Source organism: Ixodes scapularis, unplaced genomic scaffold (assembly GCF_016920785.2).
Source record: "Ixodes scapularis isolate PalLabHiFi unplaced genomic scaffold, ASM1692078v2 PGA_scaffold1__304_contigs__length_218370807, whole genome shotgun sequence".
Classification (NCBI taxonomy): Eukaryota; Metazoa; Arthropoda; class Arachnida; order Ixodida; family Ixodidae; genus Ixodes; species Ixodes scapularis.
In genome coordinates this window covers 126,534,209-126,557,724 of record NW_024609846.1, presented here as the reverse complement: position 1 = coordinate 126,557,724, position 23,516 = coordinate 126,534,209, and the positions used below count along the sequence as shown (strand labels likewise).

General features: G+C 42.9%; 1 protein-coding gene across 1 annotated transcript in view; it reads right to left on the bottom strand.

The window, feature by feature from the left end:
- The window catches only part of LOC120846753 (palmitoyltransferase ZDHHC8B-like), a 47,093-nt gene extending 23,886 nt beyond the window's left edge, over positions 1–23,207 (bottom strand). The window contains 2 exon segments of the mRNA XM_040218622.3: positions 1,503–1,624; positions 22,818–23,207. Coding sequence (XP_040074556.1) covers positions 1,503–1,624; positions 22,818–22,909 — 214 coding nt within the window. The 5' untranslated portion in view covers positions 22,910–23,207.
- Between the last annotated feature and the right edge of the window lie 309 nt (positions 23,208–23,516).

Below are 23,516 nucleotides of genomic sequence, written 5' to 3'. Positions count from 1 at the left end.
TACAACAAGCTTAAAAAGTGTTGCAATAATAACGTTCGCATTCACCGCGGGATGCAGCATTTCCATTGGTCAAGTTTTAGCGATGGGCAGGGAATGGGGGATTGTCTTCCAAGAGAAAATAGTCCCGATATATTTCTTCTGCGATCTGCTTAATAAACGGTTTTGTAATCTAAAACTTTGTATACATATTAGGTTGCACCTACTACGCAATATAACAACATAAACAGACAATCGCAGAAAGCTCCGCAGGTCCCCTTTAAAGGGGTCATGAAACGCTTTTCAAACTTTTTCCTGTTTCGCTTTCCTCCTCAACTCATAAATCGCGCATTCCAACAAACAGTTCAAGAAGACGAAAAAAAGCGAGGCCCCCCTCGCTCGGAGAGAGCCATTGTCCCCCTAGAAGATTAGCCCGTCGCTCAAAACTCGGACAAAAGTTTCTTTCCCTACCTTGTTCACCCCTAAGCTGACAGTGCTGTGGAAGCTTCGTGCTCCTTGGCTAGCCACACTTTTGCCACGTGAGCGTGGCAAATGTGGCTGCAGAGAATGAAGTCAGGTGATGAAACGGAGGCGGCTGATTGGTCCGGCAAGCGTGTAGCTTCCACCACAATGTCAGCTTAGGGGTGAGGGGACTAAATGAGGTCCGGTTTCGTGTGACGTCAGTTTGGACCCGATGACGCGCTTTTGAGACCGCGGATGTATCACAGTGAAAAGGCAGAGAGGTTACGAAGGGGAGGAGGTACGAAATAGTCCGCTGTGTTTTAAAATTTTCGCACTGAAAGTCAGGCTTTTGACTTTCTACCTTTTTCTTTTGGCCCACTGAACGATGTGTTATTAGTAAAATCCCAATCTAAAATGATTTCTCCCAACCCAAAAATCGTTTCATGGGCCCTTTAAGCAGAATGAGCTTGGTCCCCGCCAGGTCGCAGGGGTGCAACCTTGGAGAGATGTCCTTTTCAATTAGTTCACAGGCTCTCGGCATGAACGAAACACGCCTCACAACGCTTTGCCACTTCCTCCTCCTCAAATATGCGATGCTCTTGTCGGAACTCTGACCCTGAACATGCTCTACATTGGGAAGCGGACCACACACAAGAACAATGCTTGGATTTCAAGTAATAGGGCCCTAAAAGACATACCGTAAAATACCGGGCAAGCGGCCACTCGAAATTTAGAAATAATCGCGAGAATGGGAGATGGGCGCTTGTCCGGTCATCAATTTTACATATAAGTGTACTGCGCATATTTCCTCAGATCTTACAAATTTGGTAATGGGCGCTTAATGTGGACTGGGCAGATGTGCAGTATTCTACGGTAATGCGAACACTTACCAAGTCCTTTGAACCATGCATCTGCCTGTACAACCGAAACTAACAATGTGACATTTCCATTTCCAGCACAACTTGGATTGGCTTCGGCTCATAGTCTCAACCAATATCTACTGTCTTCCACTAAAAATGTTTGAAATGTTCCACAGGCTGCAAAGTTTGTGCATGTGTGCTTACCTTTTGGGATGATGCCGGGGTCCATGAATGTGGCCAGTGAGAAGTTGACAAGTACAAAAAACGTCACAAACCCCTGCACGATGGGTATGCTGTAGTGGTATCGAGATGTCAACTCCGGACAGCTGTGGGGCACAAACAGAGCATGGTTACAATTGACACCACGGTGCAAACTTTCAAGCTGAAAAAGGGATACCATATTTTCCACACTATAGCAAACGCTACATTCCTTACTGCACTGTGCCTATTCATTTTATTTATTTACTGAAAAAAAAAAAAACCTGCAGAGCCGAAGCTTGGGCATTATAACAGGTACAGCCCATATATAAGAAATGCTCAAGAGCAAAAACAAATAGGGTACTGGAATATACAGCAGCGACTGTCAATAACGAAAATACATAAACACTGAGCAAAAATAACATTAAAAATCAAGGCCAGTTCCTGATATAGGTGGTCCCACGTCGTGATGAATATAAACAGACTTGGGCAACAAATTCCATTCAGTAATTGCACGTGGAAAAGGGAAATTTCTTATAATCTGTTCAACAAAAAATTTCCCTCATCTTTCTTGAGTGATCTACATGATTTGAAACACATTGAGGTAATTCTATGTAGTTGCTTTTGTCAATGCCAGTAAGACTGTTTTAAGTTGTGAACAACTATCTCAAAACGTTCAATTTCATAGACAGATTTCAAACCCCTCACTCAATGCGTTCAACGCCGTTTTTAAAAATGTGGGGCCATCTAGGATGTTTCGGAGGAACTCTACTTTGAGCTTCGGTTTCGGTTTTAGCTTTTCTGCGAGAAGTGATTTTTCACGTGACTAAAGCTCCAGAATGAGCGATCGCACCAGGCATGGTGGTGTCTTCGTCGCACGCCGACGAGGACACCAAAAACATCATCTTATTCTCGATTCTCGTGCTTATGCAATGAACAGATGACATTCATTCATTGGATTTTAGTTTTGATTGTGGTAGCTGGTTGAACCAGCTGGGGTTATTTTTAGGCAGTGTTTCGTTTTGCTTGCCGAGCACATTTATTGCCTCCATGAGCTTCTGTGGAGATAACAACTGATTTTGTGAATGACAGATTATGTGATTGATGAAATATTCTTCGTGCACCAAGAAAGCAGGTATTCTTAATGTGTGCCCGTGCATGAGAACTTTTTATATGCGAAATATATGAGAAATATGGGGAGGGCGAGGTTCCAAAATGCAACGGCAAGATTAAAAAAAAAAAAAGGAATTAGTCATAAGCACCAGGGTGACGATCGGGAACCGAGCCGTTATTTTTAGCTAAACCGGAAAAAAAGAATACTGGTAACCAATTCAAAAAGGTTCAACACACTTTTTTTTTTTCCTTCTTTATTGTTAGTACTACAAAATGAATACCTGGGAATTCAAAGAAGGCAGCTGTATTTTTATGTATTGATCAAATCGTCATATACAGAATTGAAATGTATGAGAAATTCTGGGTTTTCTTGGCATTTTTATACATGGTATTTCACGGTCAACATAAACAAGAAATGACAGAACTTCCTGTGGCCTAGATAACGTGGTTGACTAGCTTTTAGTATATATTTCAATAAGCAAAGATGAGCAGCGCGTCTTTTTAAGTTTTTCTTGATGGAAAAAAAAAAAAAAAGGTACGCTGCAAACTTGACGTAAGATAGATTGCAGTGTGTTTCTGGACCATACAGCACCAAGAAAACGCACCGCATCTTGTTTTATTCGGCCTCCGCGGCCCTATGTGACGGTCCAGTGGAAACTTCTGTAGACATGAGACATTCAACGAAGTGTGAGAACATCACTTCATCAACTGTGCCGCGCTGCCATTGTGAGTGTATGAGCTGGCCAAAGCGAAACTACGCTGTGCTTGTCGGACGTAGTTGAAGGAGGGTGCGAAGGATTGTGCCGCTCGTGCTCAATCGTGCCCGGGAAAAAGCGAGCGGTGCTTTTTCGACGACAAGTATCACCGCGGTAGGTCGACGTTGACCGACCTACAGCGGCGTTCACGCGAATGATATTCACGTGGATACAGGTGTAGACACAGACGTCAAAAGGCTATTTTGGATCCTAGAACCCAGGCGCAAAGGATGGTACCAGTGGTTTGTGCTTCATGTCTTGCTTTCATTGTGTCACAAACAAACGCTTAATTGCGTGTTGAAAAAAAAAATAATTCTGGCTATCATATTTTGAAATTGACGTGAAACCGAACCCCAGGTTTGGTTCCATGTGAAAAGATCACTCCCATTCTGAAGTCCTCTGCTGAACAAACTTTCAAAATGTATGGGTTTTGTTGTTGTTTTGTTTGTGGGTTTTTGTTGGAGTTTGTTCAGAAGTCTCACATAAACCGTCTGTTCACAAGCTTGCGTGCACACAAAAATTAATGTTGGCAAGTAATTCCGCTATAAGATATAAAAAAAGATGATAAAATTATTATTTTATGTACTAAATATTTCATGCAGTACCAAGTTGGTCTGTTTAATGAAAACCTGCATTGCTAAAATAAAAAGTTATATTTGGGCGAATATTAAGTAACCTTTCAATCAATCCTTAGTTACATAAGAACTCAAGTGTGATTCGTTCAATCAAGTATTTTTGCTGTCCAAAAAAGTCGGATGTGTGCCTCTTTGATTTCGACGCACGCATGACAGGGACTGTTTGTGCCAGGGACTGTTTGTGCCAGGGACTGTTTGTGCCAGGGACTGTTTGTGCCAGGGACTGTTCGTGCTTGACGGCCGCGGCATCTTGTATTTCACAGAAATCTGCCACAGCAAAGTTGCCCAGTCAACTGCAAAGCATTGCAGCAGTCCAAGAAGCCAGTGGATGTGAGAAACACAAAACATAGCTGCGATTTAATTGCAGAACACACAAAACATAACGGTGATGTTGCCCTTTAAAAGCATGCAAACAAAACCCGAACCAGAAGTGTTCTCGGCTCCCTGTCATGGCGGCCGGAAGTGGCCCGAGTACCTATATTGGCACTATGGTCAATCATCTGTCACATAGTCACATGCTGTCAAGTAATGCCACATCACGTAACCACATGATGTCGCAAGATTCACTGTGATCATCAAGTCAATTTAAATTGAGAACGTCACTACCATAATATCCCGAGAGAGAGCCAACCAAAAATCTAAATCAAATCGGTTGAAAATAAGTATAGGGCAACCTTTCGGTGTGCAATCAAAACAAGTTGAAAAGATGCTCGTTTTAGGTTCTATGACCTGCGAAACTTGTAATCGCAGGGAGGAGCGATGAACTAAAGATGACTATCCTTTCCAGTGAACAATGTTCGCTTATCTCCCACAGTGGCTAAGTAACACCATTTCTGCTAAGGTCACCATTGACCAGGGCCCTGCAACTACCAGAAATGGGCTATCTTTCGGAGTTTTAAAAAAAAAATAGCAAATCATGTCGAAAACAGGGGGCGGGTTATCTTTCAAGGGTGGGGCATCTCTCGGGATTTTACGGCAGATTTATTAATGTTGCTGACACCGTGATGCAACATCACATCACTACTTTGCACCAAGAGTCACGTGACAATGCGACGTACGCGATTTTCATGCATCGCCAAACATTCGGGTAACGGCTCGTGTTCAATTCAAAGTGATAATAGCCCAACTTTAACATCATCTGAAGCTCAGCCCATGCCCTATGGTCCCCCAACCCAGCGCATAACTATGATGAACACTGACAGTATATAGTTAGCATCAGACCGATTTTTGCGGACTGTCTGAAGTGGAATTGAAGCGTCAGTTTACACGCGGTATAAGTGTGTATGGGAGGGATATCTCAGAAGGAAGATCCTAGTGGCCTCAGAAGGGCAGCTGAATGTTAGCAGTTGCTCTAACTCCCACGGGAGCATCATTCCCCAAGTTTCAACTACCTCTGTATTTTGTTTAAACTTCACTGTTGGGTGCAAACTAAAAACTAATGATGATTACTTTTAACAAGTGGCACAAATACAATTGTCGAATTAACACCCCCAAACAGAGGAAGGATTCCCTCAAGAACAAAACATATTATCTAGAGGAGCAATGAAAAAAGAGGGGGGACAAAATAGGGGGGGGGGGTCCGGGGGGTAGGTTTAAAAACATACTATGTTGTAAAAGTTCCTCTGCCCTGGTCCTTCGGCATAGACGAGAAAGTGTGGCCCCGGAAACTACTTTGTTTGGAAAAACACTTTACAGAAAGCGCGTTTTCAGGGTGCCCAGACGAGTATGCCGTTCCTCACGACACTGCACCAAGAAGACTTTGTGTCTCTCAAAATGCATGGCTTGCACTGGGCGCCAACCTTCTGCAGCATGTATTTTGCACCACCGGATTTGATTTTCTCAGCAAGAACAAATTGCAGTAGCCACCACATATAGTGCATGACGTCACATGCAAACCATGTTAAACAGTTCAGCTTTCGGGTGAAATGCAATGATTGCAACACTAGCGATAGATGTCCAAATTGTAAAGTTGTGCAGTGTATATAGAAGTCTGACTATGATATACGGCAGCCTAATGAAATGTTAGAACCGATGACTGATAGAGCACAGAGTTGTAAAGTGAGGGCCCAAAACAAGTGCACATAAGACTGAATATAACATTAGTCTCCCGAGGCAGTAGTTAGTGAAGTTTCGAGCTCATGCAAGCTGGTGCACAAATGTGACTTATTTTAGGATTCTAAAAGTCTTTGTCTGTCCTTTGTGATATCTATGTGTAATTAGGAATATCACTGCATGCATATATATGTATTTCTTTTGGAGTAAGGTGTTGCATATGGGATTATTTAAAAAAATATAATTTATTATCTCTCTCTCTTTCCGTGCATATCATGTACCATATTTTCTGGACTATAGTCCGCACCTGATGGATAGCCCACAGGGGCAAATTTGGGGTAATAAATGAAAGCTTTTCCTTAGATAGTCTGCACCTGGTGCACACTCTGCACGCCGTGCATGATCGCCCCTGGTGTTTAGTCGACAAGAAAATCTTCTCTAGACGGCACACCTTGACAAATGTCTGCTTTCTTAGCTCACAAAGAAGCCTATAATATATATAAACCATCATTAACATGATCTTTCATTCACAAAATCTGCTTCATCTCGTTGTAATCAACGATATTGAAAAACAAAAATCCTGCATAGTATGTACGCGTAGATAGTCTGCACAGCATAAAATTTCAACTTTTAAGCATGTCTAGTCTGCAGACTATAGCCCAGAAAATATGGTATTTGCCTTCCAATCTATCATGTGAGCACAAAGTCCTTTTTGGCATTTCCTGCAACACAATAATCCACACTGCGAAACAGCGAAAAAAAAAAATCTATTACGCAGATTTACCAGTTGGCGTATTTTCGAGTATTGTCCTCCCGTGTCGGCCTCAAGTAGTTATGTGAACTTCATAGAGTCAAATTTATTAATGATACTAAAAATACATTGAATTACTGACTGAAGATTTGACAACATTAATGAACGGCCTATCACCTTAAAGACATACAAGCCTTAAACATATGTGTGATTTTGAAGCTGATTTAAATAATGGCGTGTTCCTGACAGATACATAACTTCTCAAACATGTTATTGCCTCTTTTATGCGATAAATATAGATTTTATTTTTCTGTGGGCTGGACAAAAAACAAGTGCACAGGGGAGCATGGCATAACTATGATGATTATGTGCACAAACCGTCAGAAAGTGACCAATTAAGTAGCTACCATGGCGAGTTGAGCATGAAATACTACTTTGTTCTACTTAAAATAAAGAAAACCATGAATTTGCAAGGGTAATAATGCTTATTTGAAAATTAAATTGACTGGCAGCTTGTCAAGAATAAACCGTAGCAGCCAGGCTAAGCAAGTTTATCCTGTATAAAAAAAATGTTCACTTGGGTAAGCGCTATTCTAGGACAGATTCAATCGGAGTACGAAGGTGCTTATGTATAAGAGTGAACAATTTTGATCACTCCTTTTTGCTTGATTTTTCGCTTGCATCACGATGCTGGGTGTAAACAATGTTGGTCAGGGAAACAAGCGTTGTGATTGCCGCTCAGCGTTACTCTAGACCAGGGGTGGCCAAGCTGCGGCTCGCGAGCCGCATGCAGCCCTTCGCGTATTAAAGTGCGGCTCGCGGCTCCCTCCCCTCTCCCCCCTTGCATTTCCCCAAAGCAAGAAATAGACCGCGTTTTAAATCGAAAGACAGGTTGCGGTTTGGTAGTATTGTGCTTCTCCTACCTTACGTAGAGTTAGACTGCTTTTGACATGAATAGACTGAAAGCCAGTTCGAGTTTCGATTATTGCTCTGGACTAAAGTTTGCCCCCCCCCCCCCCCCTGCGGCTCTTGGAAGTTTCGTGGTTTTGTTTGCGGCTCTTAGACCGGGTCAGCCTGGCCACCCCTGCTCTAGACCTTAGCAAAAAGAGCTCTCTGGCCGCCGCCATTTTGCGACTCGAGCGACTGCTATCAGCCAGAAATTTCTGTCACCCGCCTGAGCTGTGGAAATCCGGTCAGCGCAGCTCCCCACCTGCATTGTGCATTCGGCGTTTGCCAACTTTTCTTGAAAGATTTTACTTTATTTGCCTGTTCGGGGTGCTTACCCTTTGAGTGTTATCTTCCAATGTGAGAACCAGGGAATACCAGGGATCGTAGTCCGTACGCAGGAAACTAACGAAGAGGGTGAACGTCAAGCAGCCCGCAACACAGGCCGTTCGACAATCTCCAACAATTATTTCCGTTGAGATAATCTCCCAAAAGCCTTCCCGGCTATGTTTCGGGCCTTCGCGAAAAATAGCTGATAGGGTCAGGTCCGGGGTGTGGGGACGGAATAGACAAATTCATTGATCGGCTTCGGTGCTGTGCAAAAAACTATCGTCGACACTGCACATTGGATATGCTGTGTTATATGAGACCTTTCTCAAATCCTTTTCAGATAATGTGACACAGGTGGATTCGAACAATATATGTTTTCCGATTGATGAGACTCATTGAATTTCATGTTGCGAGCGGGGAATACCCATGGAGTTCGGCTATCCTGTGTGGTCAAATATTTTCGACAGTTAAGACCTTTGTAGGTTGACATGGCCAAGTGTATGGTGCCTTATAAAAATCAACATAAAATGAAAGTAACATTCCAGTTGCATTTCTTCTGTCGCGCACCAGACTCACTAAAACAATTTTTATTTGTTTGTTTTCGTTCCAAAAAATAGGACAATGCGTTTTTAAAAGCATTCAGAAATTCTGTTCGACATAGAACACAAAAGAAGAAAAAAAAAACACGGCAATTTAGCTGCCACTAGCGTCCGGAAGTGCGCCTATGCAGGCTGCCACATCCTACTGATAAAAAAACCTAACCCCAGGTTAGCACAGTTGGGAAACACTGACGTACACTCTCAAAACCAGGGATGCACGCTGTAAATCGCTTTGTTAGAGACTGCCGCTGGAAAGGTCTAAACAGTAGACTGAAAAAAAGTGTCCGAAAACTTTTGTGATAATTAAAATTTTTTATTGCTTTTAGCTCAATTGTATTGTCATCATATAGATTGTGAAATGCGTTTCGTAAACAATATTTCACGACAGAAACGGCAACGAGTTGCCCCTTTTATGATCTTATGCACTGTAATTAATTCCTCAGTTCAAGGGCACAACTGTGATATAGCTTTTAATACAGCGACGCTAAGTCGGAACAAGCACATGTATTTTAGGCGACCTACCAGACTTTGCGACAACCCTTTGATTCAGGTAAAACATATACCACTCTGGTAAACAAAGGAATGTTGAGTCGTATAAGCACAACGTATTGTACGTTAAAAAGCAACTCCGCTCAATTCCGAAAAATTTAGGCTTCCATGTGATTCACATTCACAAAGCACTACTAAACAACTCTACGTCTTCGGATTCGCAAAATGTGAAATATTATTTGTGTAATCCTAATTTAAACATCAGCAGATACCGAAACCGAAACTTCGGTTGCGTCAGGCAACATTGGTCTCGGGTCGTCAGAGTCATGGCCACGTCACGTCGAACCACGTGGTCTTGTGACGTTCGGGAGAGAGCGAGAAACAGAACACGCAAGGCAAGCAGGTCTTTTTTTTTTTTTTTTTTTTTTTTTTTTTATTGGACGCGGGCAGGTTGCTTTGCATGGCGCGGAAGGTGATGGCCCGGGGGAGAGGGGGAAGGGGAGAAGACGAAAGAGGAGAAGGGGAACAGAGAAACAGACCGATAAGCGCGCAGGGCAGTGCAAACTAGCGCATACGTGTTACGGTGATCACGTGAACGCCCGGTCAGCCAACACCGGGAGGAGAAACTCATGACGTCATCGTTCAATTTCGCTCTCAGAAGTAAAAACAAGCAAAACGTAAGAATGACGTAGTGGTTCAACGTTGGCCGCTCCAACTCCGTGGCATTGACTGCGCCGATGATTGCGCCTCGAGCCGCACGCTAGAGTTGGCAGATTTCAGCGACTTGGCTCGCTTGAAGGTTTGTTGGCCAGTTTATTAAATGTATAAATGGAATTAGATCGTAATATTTGACATGGGGTCTCCCTGTATGATACTGAAGAGGGCTACATAGTTTTCTAAATATCAAAAATGAAGCGGAGTTGCCCTTTAAACTAGATCAGCGGTTCTCAAATGGGGGTCCGCGAAGGCATTCTAGGGGTCCGTGAAGCCTTGCCTTGTGAGTCAAGTTTGGCAATAAAAGTTGTCTTTTATCCAATTGAAACAAAACATTCCAATTTTTGGGCAAGTTTTCTCGCGTGTATGTCAATGGGAACAGTCTACTTTACACCAGCCCTTAGTTATATCCACTTATTAGATCATTATCATAATCAAACTACACCTATCCTTCCCCTCACCACGAACGGGGTCCTCCATCATCTGCGCCGAACCACAAAGGGTCCGCGAAACATCACATGCTGAGAACCACTAAGCTAGATTTTCTTTTACTGTTGTGTCGAAATTAAACAGTTTCATATTTTTGGTGCCTGAAAATTAAAGTGGATTGTACGAACGATAGAAAGAAAACTACAGAGTTAATCGTTTCATGGTAGACATAGTACGTATTGCCAGAACAATGCGGAAAATATATTCTCAATTTAGCGGTTCGAACCATTATTTTTGCTCCCCGGAACTGAACCGAAAGCCGTGAATCCGAACCCACACCGAACCAATAAAAATTTCGGATCGACACTCTGATAGGCACGGAGGAGGGTAAAGAGCAGGCTCCATTCCAAACTATGTGAAACGGGAACTGATACCACAGATCACGGACATGGCAAATCTGAGTCTCATGGTGCGATAAGTATGAGAGAATTCACTACAAACTCCTGTCACCAGAACTATACCACATTCGCGCTTCACAGTGCGACAAAGCGCGAGAACCCGCTACAAACTCTGGTGTCACGGGAATCGATATCGCGTGCGCAGATCGTGGACAAAAGCACGAGAACTCGCTACAAACATGCATGTCATGAGAACAGATACTGCATGCAGATTGCGGATGCAGCAGATTCACGCGTCGCGGTGCGATAAACACAACAGAACCCATGGCGCTTGTCACATGTACTGACACCGCAGATCGTGCGGTTGATGCGATGCGGTTTTTCGGAATTTTTGTGTTACGGAGCCCCAAAATTGGGATGGGCAATCTCTCGGGCGCGGTCTTAGAACTTTGCGGTAGGCGTAAACTATGCACCAAGTGAGGACCAAGGAAAGTTTTTTCCCTTTTAGGCTGTCGTTTTCTTCCAGCGGACCATACACCAGGTGCCGGCTGTAGTACAGAAAATCTGGTACTCTCGCCCAAACCCTTACACTTTATGACACAAAGAAAAAAGTGTAGGACCAACTGAAGAATGCTGGGTTCAAAACCCAACTAAGCGAGTGAAAGTCTGACACTGGCAGAAAGTAGAAAATTTCACACAACGCCTTCCGCAGTTTCCACAAATAGGCTTTGTATTTTGCGGGCAGAGCTGCCGAATCCACCGGCACAAGGTAAAACAGCTGCGGGAATGTGGGTTGCGCATACCCCTAGGCTCATTGTCCTGCTCTGGCGGTATGCCATAACAATCGTTCACAGGTGACACCACCGACTTCCTGCATCGGATGGAGCTCAAGGTAACAAAAGATCACCTTTTGGAAGGAAAATTGTAGAGGCCTTGGACTGACAACAGACGTTCTGCCAAGAGACTGAGCTCCTTCGCGACATTGTTAGACTCAATATTTTTTTAAGACCCTCCTCGTAAAGGTTATTTGGGCATCAAAGCTAGAGCTTCTGGTACCTCACAACCCTCGTGCTCAAAGTTGTTTCGTATTTTGTGATAAATGTTGACGTCGCGCGGACGTCAGACTAAGCGCAAAAAAAATGCAACTGCATCGACAAAAGAGCTACAGCAGAACAAGTAGGAACAGATTGTGAATATATCGGATCAAGGTCATAAATTTTACAATAAACAGCATCAATCAGGTATGTTCAGCCAGATGGCGAGACATACCTCTTACTCAAAAGTGCAATCAAGTAACAAAACTATGCAACACGTGCAATTCACATGTTTACAAGATTTGAGTGGTGCAAACTCTGTGCCTTGATACAGCAGCTTTACACGCTATAACTAGGGTTCGGAGTTTTCGGTTTAAACCGATAAAAACCGATAAAAGTGCGCCGAATACATTTTGGGAAATTCGGTTAAAACCGAAAAAGGTCAGTTTTTAGGTTCAGAATTTTCAATTTAAACCGATTAAAACCGATAAAAGTATGTGAAATCAATTTTTTAAATTCAGTTTAAACCTGAAAAGGTCACCTTAACCTTCCAGTCGTACCACAGAGCCATGGCAAAAAAGTGGAACGACAGTTTCTATTGAAACGTGTCTGAATGTACGAGATACACGGTTGCCATCACGATGTTTTGGTTTGATGTGCGCATTATCAATCGGAACGTGAAGTTTCGAAGTGCCCCATGGCTTCGATATGCACAAACGTGTTTTCAAACTTATTGTAAGAAAGACTGACTTGATGCAAGCTTTGCATGTTGTATTGTGCTTCAAAACGTCACACCGTGTTTCTTTTGAAGGTCACAATTGGTTGATTGGCCGATTTTGGCTCAGGCAGCGCTTCATCTCCTCAGTCTGCCAGTGTCCTGTGTTATCGCTGAGAGGGCATTCTCGAAGCTCAGTGTCATATTAACAGGAGAGAAAGAGTGGGGATTAACGAGGAACACCTGGAAAAGTACATGCGTCTGTACTATAATAAGCACACGTAATCCTGATGTACAGAAGGTGAAGTTCCATGCTCTTAGGCATAGACTTCACATCTGACTTTTTTGCACTTCTTTTTTTTTCTTGTTTCTTTTACAGTTGCACAGATTTGCCAAATAAATTGTCCATTTCTTTTTCAATGTATTTGTGCCGTTATTCTTTAAGTGATCACAAATACCAGATCTACAAGGATAATCTATCCGGCGTCCGCTGGTGTTTATTTTGTATTCACCGAAAAAGGCCGATAAACTTTTGTGGGCATAAATATGCACCGAAAAAAAACGAAAATTGAATTTTTAATAAGCACCGAAAAAAGTACGCCGAATTTTGAAAAAATAGAAACCGAAAACGCAGAACCCTAGCTGTAACACACAGCATCTGGCTGCTGGTACAGAAAACTGCACATAGACATAAACAATCTAGGTACCATAAGTGTCGAAATAAAACTAAAATAACTGGAGCACCTGGGCAATTAGCCACAAGGACTAGCAAAGAAGGAGGCAACACGCATCTGCTTCAAAATTAAAAAAAGAAAAAAAGAAACATACAGGCACTGCGACTTTTATCGAACAGCATATATATATATATTTTTTTTTACAATTGAGAATGTGAACGTGGTTCTAAAGATATGACGAGCCCTTTACACTTTGTGGCTACACGGTCTTTACTTCTTGATGCAGTGGCTGGCATATCTAGTTCTCCCCCAGTTGTGTTCCTCAATGCCTCAACAAATTCGAACCAGGGTAAATAAAATGGAAATGGAATTCGAACCAGAAGAAACAATGAAATGGATCTGGTCTGATTGCTCAAGTTACATCTGAAGAGCAAATATTATGCAAATAGCACAAGTGCATTTTACCTGTAAAAAGCCAGTATGGTACGAGAAGGGAAGGAGGCCAGCTTCTTTTAATGCGACACCACTCATACCATTTTTCCCACTGCCAAAAAAGAGCTTAAAAAAAAAAAAATGAAGGAAAAATAAATTGAAGTGCCCAGCTCATCGGAAAGCATCGCAGCGACATCCAAAACGCACTCTATAATTGATAAGCACATAATTGCAAGCAGTTTTTTTGTTGTTTTTTTTATGAAAGGGGATTAGATTTAGCTTTAATTAGATGAAATGGTGACCATGCATTTTAGCATTCACTTCTGATCCTCTACATGTATTATACAATTTAAGATGTCTTATTAGCCAAATAGCCCATTGCATGCTAGATAAGCACATAAACTGGAAGAACAAAGCAGAGTAAGGATGTGCCCATGTGTACAACTATTTTTATTTCTTACACAGAATTGTTTTAAAGGCTACTTATCTTTGTGGTTGCTCTTCGTGTCTGTATATTGGATAATACACTAAATTTATTTTAGTGATCCCCTGAAATATATATATATTTTTTTTTCTAAAAAGAGCTTAGGAAGGAAGCGTGAACCTACAAAAACTTTCAGCTTTTCCACTCTGGTGAAGAAAAAAGAGCAGCGGAGCTGTAGCTTCTGTTCTCGGTGGTGGCTTTCCACTCGAGCGATCTGCTCTTCTTTCGCCAGGGAATCTGAAGCACTGGATGTACGCGGCGGTTGAGGACCCATTTGCGCTGCTGCGTACGTTGCCGCTCCTTCCGCACCCGGTCTTCTTTCCCCAAAGAAAGGGCACCCATAATGAGTCCAAACCGAAACTGATAAGAGCGTAGGAAACAGCGCACAAAACAGACGAGATCGAAGAAGAAACACACGTGACATGTGCTCCGCTCGTTACATGCGTTTTTTCTTCGTCCTCGTCTTTTTTTCGCGCTGTTTCTTACGATGATTTTTTCCACCAACTCACCCAACTATCCATTCTTCTATGATAGCTGGAAAGGTTGCCGCCATCTATGAGCGGTAGCGGCCACCAGAGTGGTTGCCGCTGTCGCTTATAGCTGGCGCGTAGGTTTATGTCGACAATTCTTTGGTACCGGACACGATCACGGAGAACCTAGCCCTTAACAGCTCCGCTGTAAAAATGAAGGGTGCATCTTGGCCTGGTCTTGATACATAGTACCATATTTTCAGGACTATACATATTCAAAAGTTGAAATTTTATGTGGACCGGACCACTTACAGCTGAGGCCTATACGAGGATTTGTTTTTTCTAGATAGTTCAGTATGACGAGACGTGGCAGATTAAGGGGTGGAACTCACGAAATGTACTTTGGAGCAGCCACGGGAGCAGCTAAAACAGCTGTTTTTGAGCAGGTTGGGAGCACCTAAAACTACATTCTGGAGCAGGCTAGGAGCAGCTCAGATCAGTTTTCATTGTACTTCAGCTTGTGTATTAGACAAGCACGGGAGCAGTTTCGATTGTGCTTAGCAGCACAGATGAGCATGACTGGTTGGGACCTAGGTAGATGGGATAACAGTGTAACAGATGCGAAAACTTGAAACTTTGTTAGCCTTCATGGGAATAAAAAAGCAAGAGCCATATGCTTCTGAAGATAGCGTCCTTGATATTTTCTGAGTGGCTTTCAGCTGCTCAAAATACAAACCAGCACTGGTTATCGCACAACCCATACGTGTTCGACATAGTAATTATATGTGCGAACCACGTGACGTGTGCAAGCAATGGACTTGCAGTTGCACGGTAGAATAGGGCAACAAATTTCAAGTTTATCCTATTGTGCAACTCAATATCGAAGCAGCAGACTACGATTAATGGAGTTTTCGTACTGGAACCACCTGCCAACCTAGCAACATAAAAATTCGGGAGACCGCCACGCGGGGGGGGGGGGGGGGAAGGGGGGTTTGAAACATTTTTTTTTTTAGTTTGACAAGAAACCTTGTGAAGAGGCACTCTGCACGAATCACACTGTCTTCGCAGTTGTTTTGGAGTAAACTGCCGGTGGTGCCCTGCCCTTCTACGGGCATGGTTCTGATGTTTTCGTGAAGCGATGTGTATCTTGATGTCAAGCTTGCCGCTGTGCGAAACGCTCACACATCACAGGCGCACATGGTACAGAATTCGTACTTGTCAGCTTTCCGCGAAACGACAAAGCACGGAAACTCAGTCGCGTATGATCTTACAAATACTTGCAAGTACTCCTTGGTGGCTTTTGAAAGTGCCATCGATCGTACCAACAGATCAGTGGTTCCAACTAAACTCGGGGAAACGCCCGAAGAGTAGTTCGGCATTCCGCACCTCACTCGACGACCTGCCAACTAAAGCCTAGCGCACCCATGGTCATATAAGCCGTATTCCAAAACGCGCTCTAATTTCAGGAGTAGAGGTTTCGTACCTTGGCGTTTGAAAATCTACCCTCGTTTTACGCTACTGCTCTGAGTTGTCACGTGGTAACCCGCCGGAGTAACCTAAGCCTACTCTTGAGTAACTCGCAATAACACACACGTGATGATTATAACAATAAGGCGTCATAAAAAAAAACAAGAAAAATTACGGCGGACATTTTTTGGGAGATCTGAGGTCACGTCCGTAGAATCAGGACATGTGATGAAAAATTCGGGAGGCTCCCGGAAAATTTGGGAGAGTTGGCAGGTATGGGTTAACAAACACCGAGCAGATCTACCGCTCCATGAGAGCTGTTGGCCGGCAAGGTTTCAGGTCGGACAAAGGTTCAAAGGAGTGTATTGGCTTTACTTGCATACAGCCGAGAGCCTGAGGCAGACAAAAGGCAGAAGCCCGTGCATCCAAGTGCTGGCTGCCTCCTCAGCTGTATGTTAACAACTAGAGAATACATGTGACTGAAACTTATATGTACAGGTTTAAAACACGCCTCAGTTTTATCAAATTATGATTTACCTTGCGAGAATGCGGTTCCAACCTCTAACGATAAAATACTAAAAGGAATCTTTTGCTTAACTGTTTTCAACTGGCTGACGTCCGGATCCCGGGACCCAGAGCCTTAGGCAATCTGACGCTTAACGACTCGACTTAACCTCGGCTGACTTGCTTAACCACTTCTGGTTGAAGAATAACTATCCAGTCGCAAATTGTGCAGCGCTTAGAATCCGACCCCCGAGTTTTTTTGCGCGCTCCAACTCGGGATACACAAGAAGAATAAACAGAACAAAGGATTGCAAGGCCGACAAAGCTAAACATGCTCATTGTTGCTAATCGAGTCGATAAAAATCGAAACCAAGACAATATACAATTTTTTCGGCGCACGTTTTGCGATTTGACGCATAATGGCGCGAGGTATTGGCTGTGGCGCAGGATGGCGCAGACAAATTCACCTGGCGCAAAATGGTGCAAATGGCGCAGCCGTTCCACCCCTGCGGATTTTGAGAATGACAAGGTATGTTAATGATGGATTATATTTGGTACAAGCTTCTTTGTGAGCTAATAAAGCATGCTTTGGTCAAGGTGTGCTATGTATGGGAAATGTTTACTTGCAGACTATGCAAGGAAAAACTTTTTTCAGCCGGAATTCACCCCTTTGGACTATGCACCACATAAACACCGTATATTTTAAATAGAGAACTTAATTTTTTGTGTCGCCTCATAACAATTTTGTTACATTTTCTGACGCTTACTTACTGGCATGTTGATGGACACACAAGGCTCAGCAGGTTGAAATACTACTTAGCTGCATAACTTCGAAGACCAGTTTTTCGCCTCTTCGGCCTTACAAAGATCTCTTCCATAACTGCCACCGACAATGTTTGCAATATATTCTACAGGGCATTCTCGACATTGCCAGTCGCCAGAAAACACCAAGAATGGGCATAGTGCTCGTAACAACGAGGCAGACAAGCCAAGCACCGTCATTTGTCGAGATGGGAGGGAAACAAAAGCATGTGAGCACCATTAACTGAAAGAACAGCAGACGCACTCCGTCTCATCCTCTCGTTCCCACTGTCAATTAGGGATGCCGCAAACTTTTTTCGAATCGAAGTTTCGATGATCGAATACGCGGTTCGAAAGATTTCGAATTTTCAAACTTTCCACATCAATAATTCGACGGAAGTCGAATTTTCAAACTTATTAAACGAAGAAGTTCAACGCTTTTCAAATTTTCGATCTTATTACGCTGCGAAATTCGATGCTTGTCGAACTTTCGAACTTGATAGACTAAAAAATTCGATGATTTTCGAACTTTCAAACTTCTTGCACTCAAAAGTTTGAAGCTGTTCGAACTTTCAAACTTCCTACGCTAAGAAATTAAATAATTTTCGAACTTATTAACCTAAAGAATTCGAAAATTGTCAAACTCTCGATTCCTGAAAAGTCAAAAGTTCAACGAACTTCGAATTTTTAGCGTAAAAGTTCGAAGTTCACTGAACTTCGAGAGACCGGTGGGCGGTTTCATTTGGATTCAAGCAGTGAGGTACATTCAAATATTTTCTTTCTTTTTTTTTTTGCAATTTTACATGGGGTGCCGCATTCCTTGCGAAAGACAATGCCGTTTATTTCAATCATCTGGCATGCTTGGTCTTAGAAAAATATTCCCAAAGGAGCGAGGAAGGACGACGGATTTTTGACAATTGTCGTTTGTGCCATATTTGAAGCGCGCTATAGCCAAAGCTATTTATGGTAGAGATGTTAAACTTTTTAGGAAAGATCTATGTATAGCTTCGGTGAGCGTTGTCTTAAGATATGATTATTGTTGTTCAAGGCGAGTTTCGAATAAATATCCAAACGTACCTACGGACAATTATGCCCTAAACTTGGCATTTTTTTTTCGTCTACATTGTTCAGGGTATCGTATTTAAATTAACACCAGAGACAGTAAATATCATTACCATCTGCAGAATACAAAAAAATGTATTTATTGTTTTTTTCATGTTGAGGAATAAATTAACTCATGAAAGAAGATTTCTAAAACTGCGCAAATTCTGCACGTCATAAAAAAAAAAAAATTCTCTCATTTTACGTTTTTGGGACGTGTTTCTTTTGGCCTGTACACATTTTGGTAGGAGAAACTTGTTTCATAGTTCTGGGTCTCTGAATATGCAAGAATACAACACTTCCGGCGGGTTCTTGAGTTTTTTATTTTTTTTCTCTCCAGCTTTTTATTTTTGCATTTATTGTTATGTTTATTTATTGAATATTTTTTACCAATGGCACAGTAATTTAGGCCGAAAAGACATAGCTTTGAACTTTCGAGCCACCGAGCATGTAACGAGTAGTGCCTCCTGACAACGAGTTTCTAAAGGCCTGTTCACACATGCAGCGGAGCGTTACAAGCATAGCGCTGACCTCGTGCTAAGCACGTGCCGACAGGAGCGTTCACCAGCTTTGTATCGCACCATCAAAACTATTGCTCATGGCATACGATAAGTACTTGACGGCACATGAGCAGCGTTACATCAGCGCTTCGCTGCATGTGAGAACCGGATGACCATCTACGCAATCTTTTATGCAGTGAAAAGTGACAGTAGCTATACATATGCATAAATAATATAAGATTAAAATAAGCTCGACCACACTCTCTTCCCCCGTATTGTTTTCCTTAACAGTCCGAAATATCTGGGAGCGGGGGAAGAAAAACTTAAACACCCCCCCCCCCCCCCCCCCCCCCCGTTTTTCCTCTTCCGACGCCACTGGTATGGTAGAACGCTCCTCGACCTCAAGTTGCGTCAGCTTCTGTGCTTTTTGCTCGGTGTTTCTTCCGCCCCAGAAAATAAACCTCCAAAGCAATTACAAACAAAAAAAATTGTCAAGGTGCAGGCGAGGTGGTGTATGTTGATCATGATGCAAAATCCCGAGACTGGGAATGAAATTCGCAAGAAATAGTGTAAGAAGAAAGAAAAAGGGGGACAGAACAACATCTCAAACTCAGCTGAGTTGAGTTTGAGACGTTGTCCTGAGCTGAGTTTTCAGCTGAGTTGAGTTTGAAACGTTGTCTTGTCCCTTTTTTCTGTCTTCTTACACTTTTTCTTTCAAATTTCATTCTCAGTCTCAGGATTTTGCATCATGTACAAACTAAACTTACTATATGCGAGCGTCACTCAGGTGGCGTTCGACCGGATTACTACCAGCGTGCAAGGGGTTAGGGGGGCAGTTTGCCAGATCACTTCAAGGTTTTTCTGAACCTCAACCACCTGCCTGCCCCCTGCCGTTTCGAACTGGATGAGCATCGTTAAACAGTGCATTCGTAGGATCACTACTTCGTAATGCACGTTAATAACCACCCCGGGCTGGCGGTCACAATTACTGATCTATTGTTACACGTCACTGCACTGGCAAATATTACAGCACATCCGGGGCACTCGTCGTCTCATTTAATTGCCTGACCAACTTCGCGCAGTCTAAATATCACACCCAAACTTTTCTAGACCTCATTTCGTAAAAACCAGTGAGGCGTGAATGTGTTATTTGAAACTGAGACTGTGGCGGAACATGAAAACCGGACTTCAAACTTTGCGCACTTGGACTTCAAACAAATCAAAAACCTTCGAAGATTGTTTTTCGAATTTAGCTTTAAAAGAGAATCGAAACCTTCGAACTTTATGCAGAAAGAAATTCGAAGTCTTCGATTTACCAAACTTTATGTCCTTAAAAACTCGAAACGTTCGAATTTTAGATGAAAAAAAAAATCGAAACATTTGAATCTCACGAATTTCAAATTAGGGAAGTTTGAAATCTTCAAATTTATCGAACCTCAAGTAAACAAATATTCGAAATAATCAAACCCGAACTTTTAGAAACCGTGAAAGGTTCTAACTTTTCGATTTCGAAACCCCACGATTTTGGAAAGTTGCGAATTTTTCGAATTCGAACCTCCCTACGGTCGAAAATATCTAAACTTTTCGAAATCGAACATCAGTTCGGTTTGAAAGTATCGAAACCTTTCGAATTCGAACCTAGGGTGGCTCGCGACATCCCTACTGTCAATAGCTCTTCCAAATTTTCTGCTCGACCTGTAGTGAGTGCTTTGTTCGAGTTGGGTGGAGGGAGCAGATACAGTGACTGTAACAAGAGGAAAAGGGAAAGACTGAAAGGGGAGCGGAAAGGGTTATAGAAGGTTAGCCATGCTGAGCAAAGGCTAACAACAGAGTCCTTAAATAGGTATCTGGTCACGGAACTTCTCTGTAACGCTATTGGAGAGGGTGGTACGCGACCATGCGTGGCACTAGCATCGACAAGGGGGCTAAGAGCCACCAGTCTTGCCAGCACCACTGGAAACCAGAAAATGGTATCAGAATTTTGAACCCACTCTGAACGAGCCACCAATAGATCACGGTGACGCGTCATCGCGCCGACAGCATTTCTAGTCAATTTAAGCGTCTTCAGCCCTGTACAATTAGTCAACTGATCAAACTTCTTTTTCTGCAACGCACTCCAAAATAATACTCTTTAGTTGTCTTCTTGCCTCAAAACAAATTCTCAATACCACTACTGCCGTCAAACTTCAGCGCGGCGAGTAGCGCCATCGAGTAGAGGCAATGCGAACCTATATGCTCGACTGCCCGACTCCTTTTTGCTCGCAAAAACACCAATTTGTTTGAAATCAAAAGAGAGAAACTTATTTCCAAGTTTTGTTATTAGAGATCAATAAAGAATCCAGAACGAGAGAGCGATCAATTATTGGCGGAAAAAAAAAATGCCAGACTACGAGAAGTTGTTTTTTGAGGACTACTATGATCGTGAATTTGGGGTGGCTCACCGACAGTGGGGTGGCCACATGAAAATGTTCTCCCAGACCGTGGCGCTCCTGACGGCAGTTTTTGGTCCTGTACCAAACTTCAACCGAAGTTTTGTGACCAGTAGTGTATTAAAAGACTCAAGTAACGGGGACACACAGCAGGAGGGAATGTGCTCAAGCCCGATGAAGACTTTTTCATGTCATAGGAAAAAGGTAAATGCTGCTTGAGTCCTTTTTCATTTTTTGTAAGCCTGGACCCTAAGGCCCTTTATCTCGGCTATGTGCCTGACATGCTATTAAGTGTTGTGAAAGTGAGCATGTCCCTATCCTAGCTGACACGAAGTAAGCAACTAAGGAAGTCCCGTTTGCAAGCTAAGTTCCCAGTTCCATTTCTATGCATTTTCCAATCCCAATTTATTTCTCGACATCGCGGTGTGTGCCTCTGATTGTTCGACTCAGGTTTTCTGTATGTTCCATGTCCACACGTTTTTCATCGTGGCTGACTGACCCAAGCAATATTCTTTTGCTCAAATCTGCGGTGCCATGCGTCGAGAATCGTTTAAAACGTTTGCACATACTTCGTGTCTTTATCTAATAGTTTTCAGTACAAACCGATACATGGCATCAGTGGTGCCATTAAGTCCCCGCTGCAAGTAGCGAAATTGAGAAGTCGTCCCCACGAGACCAATCGAGTGAAAGGCTACATTCAATAAGTCACAGGCCGGGGCTGACAAAGAGGATGGCAGCTTCGCTCTGGAAGTTGACTGCTCCTCAGACCAATGAAATCACCAACATAGAGCAGTGGTCTGATGACTCGCGCAGAATCCATACTAATTGGTATACAAAAAAAAAGTAAAAACGAAACAAGGTTTATGCTTTTTTCTATCAGGTTTTCTATGTGCGGAAACAATGAGATAACACTTGTATAATCAGAGCAACGAACCCCTTCGAACCTGGCACGTGCACGTCAAACTAATGAGTGCCTCACTTCCTATTCGGATAAACCGATCATTACCCAACCGTAGATCGAAAAAAAAAGAAGAAAAAAAAAACGATTTGGATGTGCATTTTTGTCGCTGCTGTTCTCGGGCGTGATCTGCGACTCCAGCTGTGTCTAAACGGTGTTCGCTTTTCTTGTTTTGCTTTTGTACACTTTGAAAAGAGTTCACTGTACGCACTGCGATTACATGGTAGAGAGCAATCTTTCTGTAATCGTTTATTGTGACCAATACCTTTTTTTTTTTTTTTTTTCATTTTCGTAGGAGTTAGGTAATTTTTGTCTGGCACGAGAGAGGCTAGGCCCGCGCACTTTTGAGCGGGGTTAGCTGCCGAGACGTAATCCTCCCAGCACGACGAACGGTTCTTCACCGGGGTAACGTAGCTTCTCGGTTTAAACGCACCGACTTCCCAACATAATCGGCGACCCGCGTGTGCTTCGCGTTTGAATAAACATCGAAATTAGGCCTAAGGATCACACACAGAGTAGAAGGGGACCCGTGTAGTACTCACGGGAACACGAAAAACAACGTCGTCGCCGTGAGCAGCAGCGTCCAGGCACACGTCGCCGGTATAAATCTCGTCTTCGACTTGCATTTGGGCATCTTCCCGGGCGCTGTGACCGTCAGAGTCGGTGTTCACGAGTCAATCATGGGGCGAACGCTTGTCACCGAGTAGCTGCTTCAGGTGAACATGGCTGATGGGGGATCGCTGCGCCCGTTCCGAAGTGCAGCTCCCGAAGTTCCATAACAAAGCGACCATGCTCTCTTCTTCAGAATGGGTCGCATCGAGGACGGTGCCGGGTTAGCTGCGATCATAGGCCATTAAAAACACTCGGTAACAAGCTTCGTACCCTGACAAATCTGTAGCATACACTCCCATCTCAAACAGCAAATGGAAAAAAAAAAATTTCTAATTTCATGGTGGCCAGACAAGTATTACATAACAAGCGCACTCTGTGTTTTGCTGCTTTTGTTTATTATACTAAAGTCTTTTCTCTTCAAATTTAATTTTTGAAACTAATCAACGTAAAAAAAAGGTAAATACATTTTGTAAAGTTGTGTTATATAAATACTTATGTAATCTTGAAAGTATAGTCGTATTATAGCAATGAGGTCAGTCCAATCCAATCCATTAAAGGGGTTATGACACGCCAAAAATAAAATATTACATAACTATACTGCTAGGACCCATTGTATGCTCCTATAATCC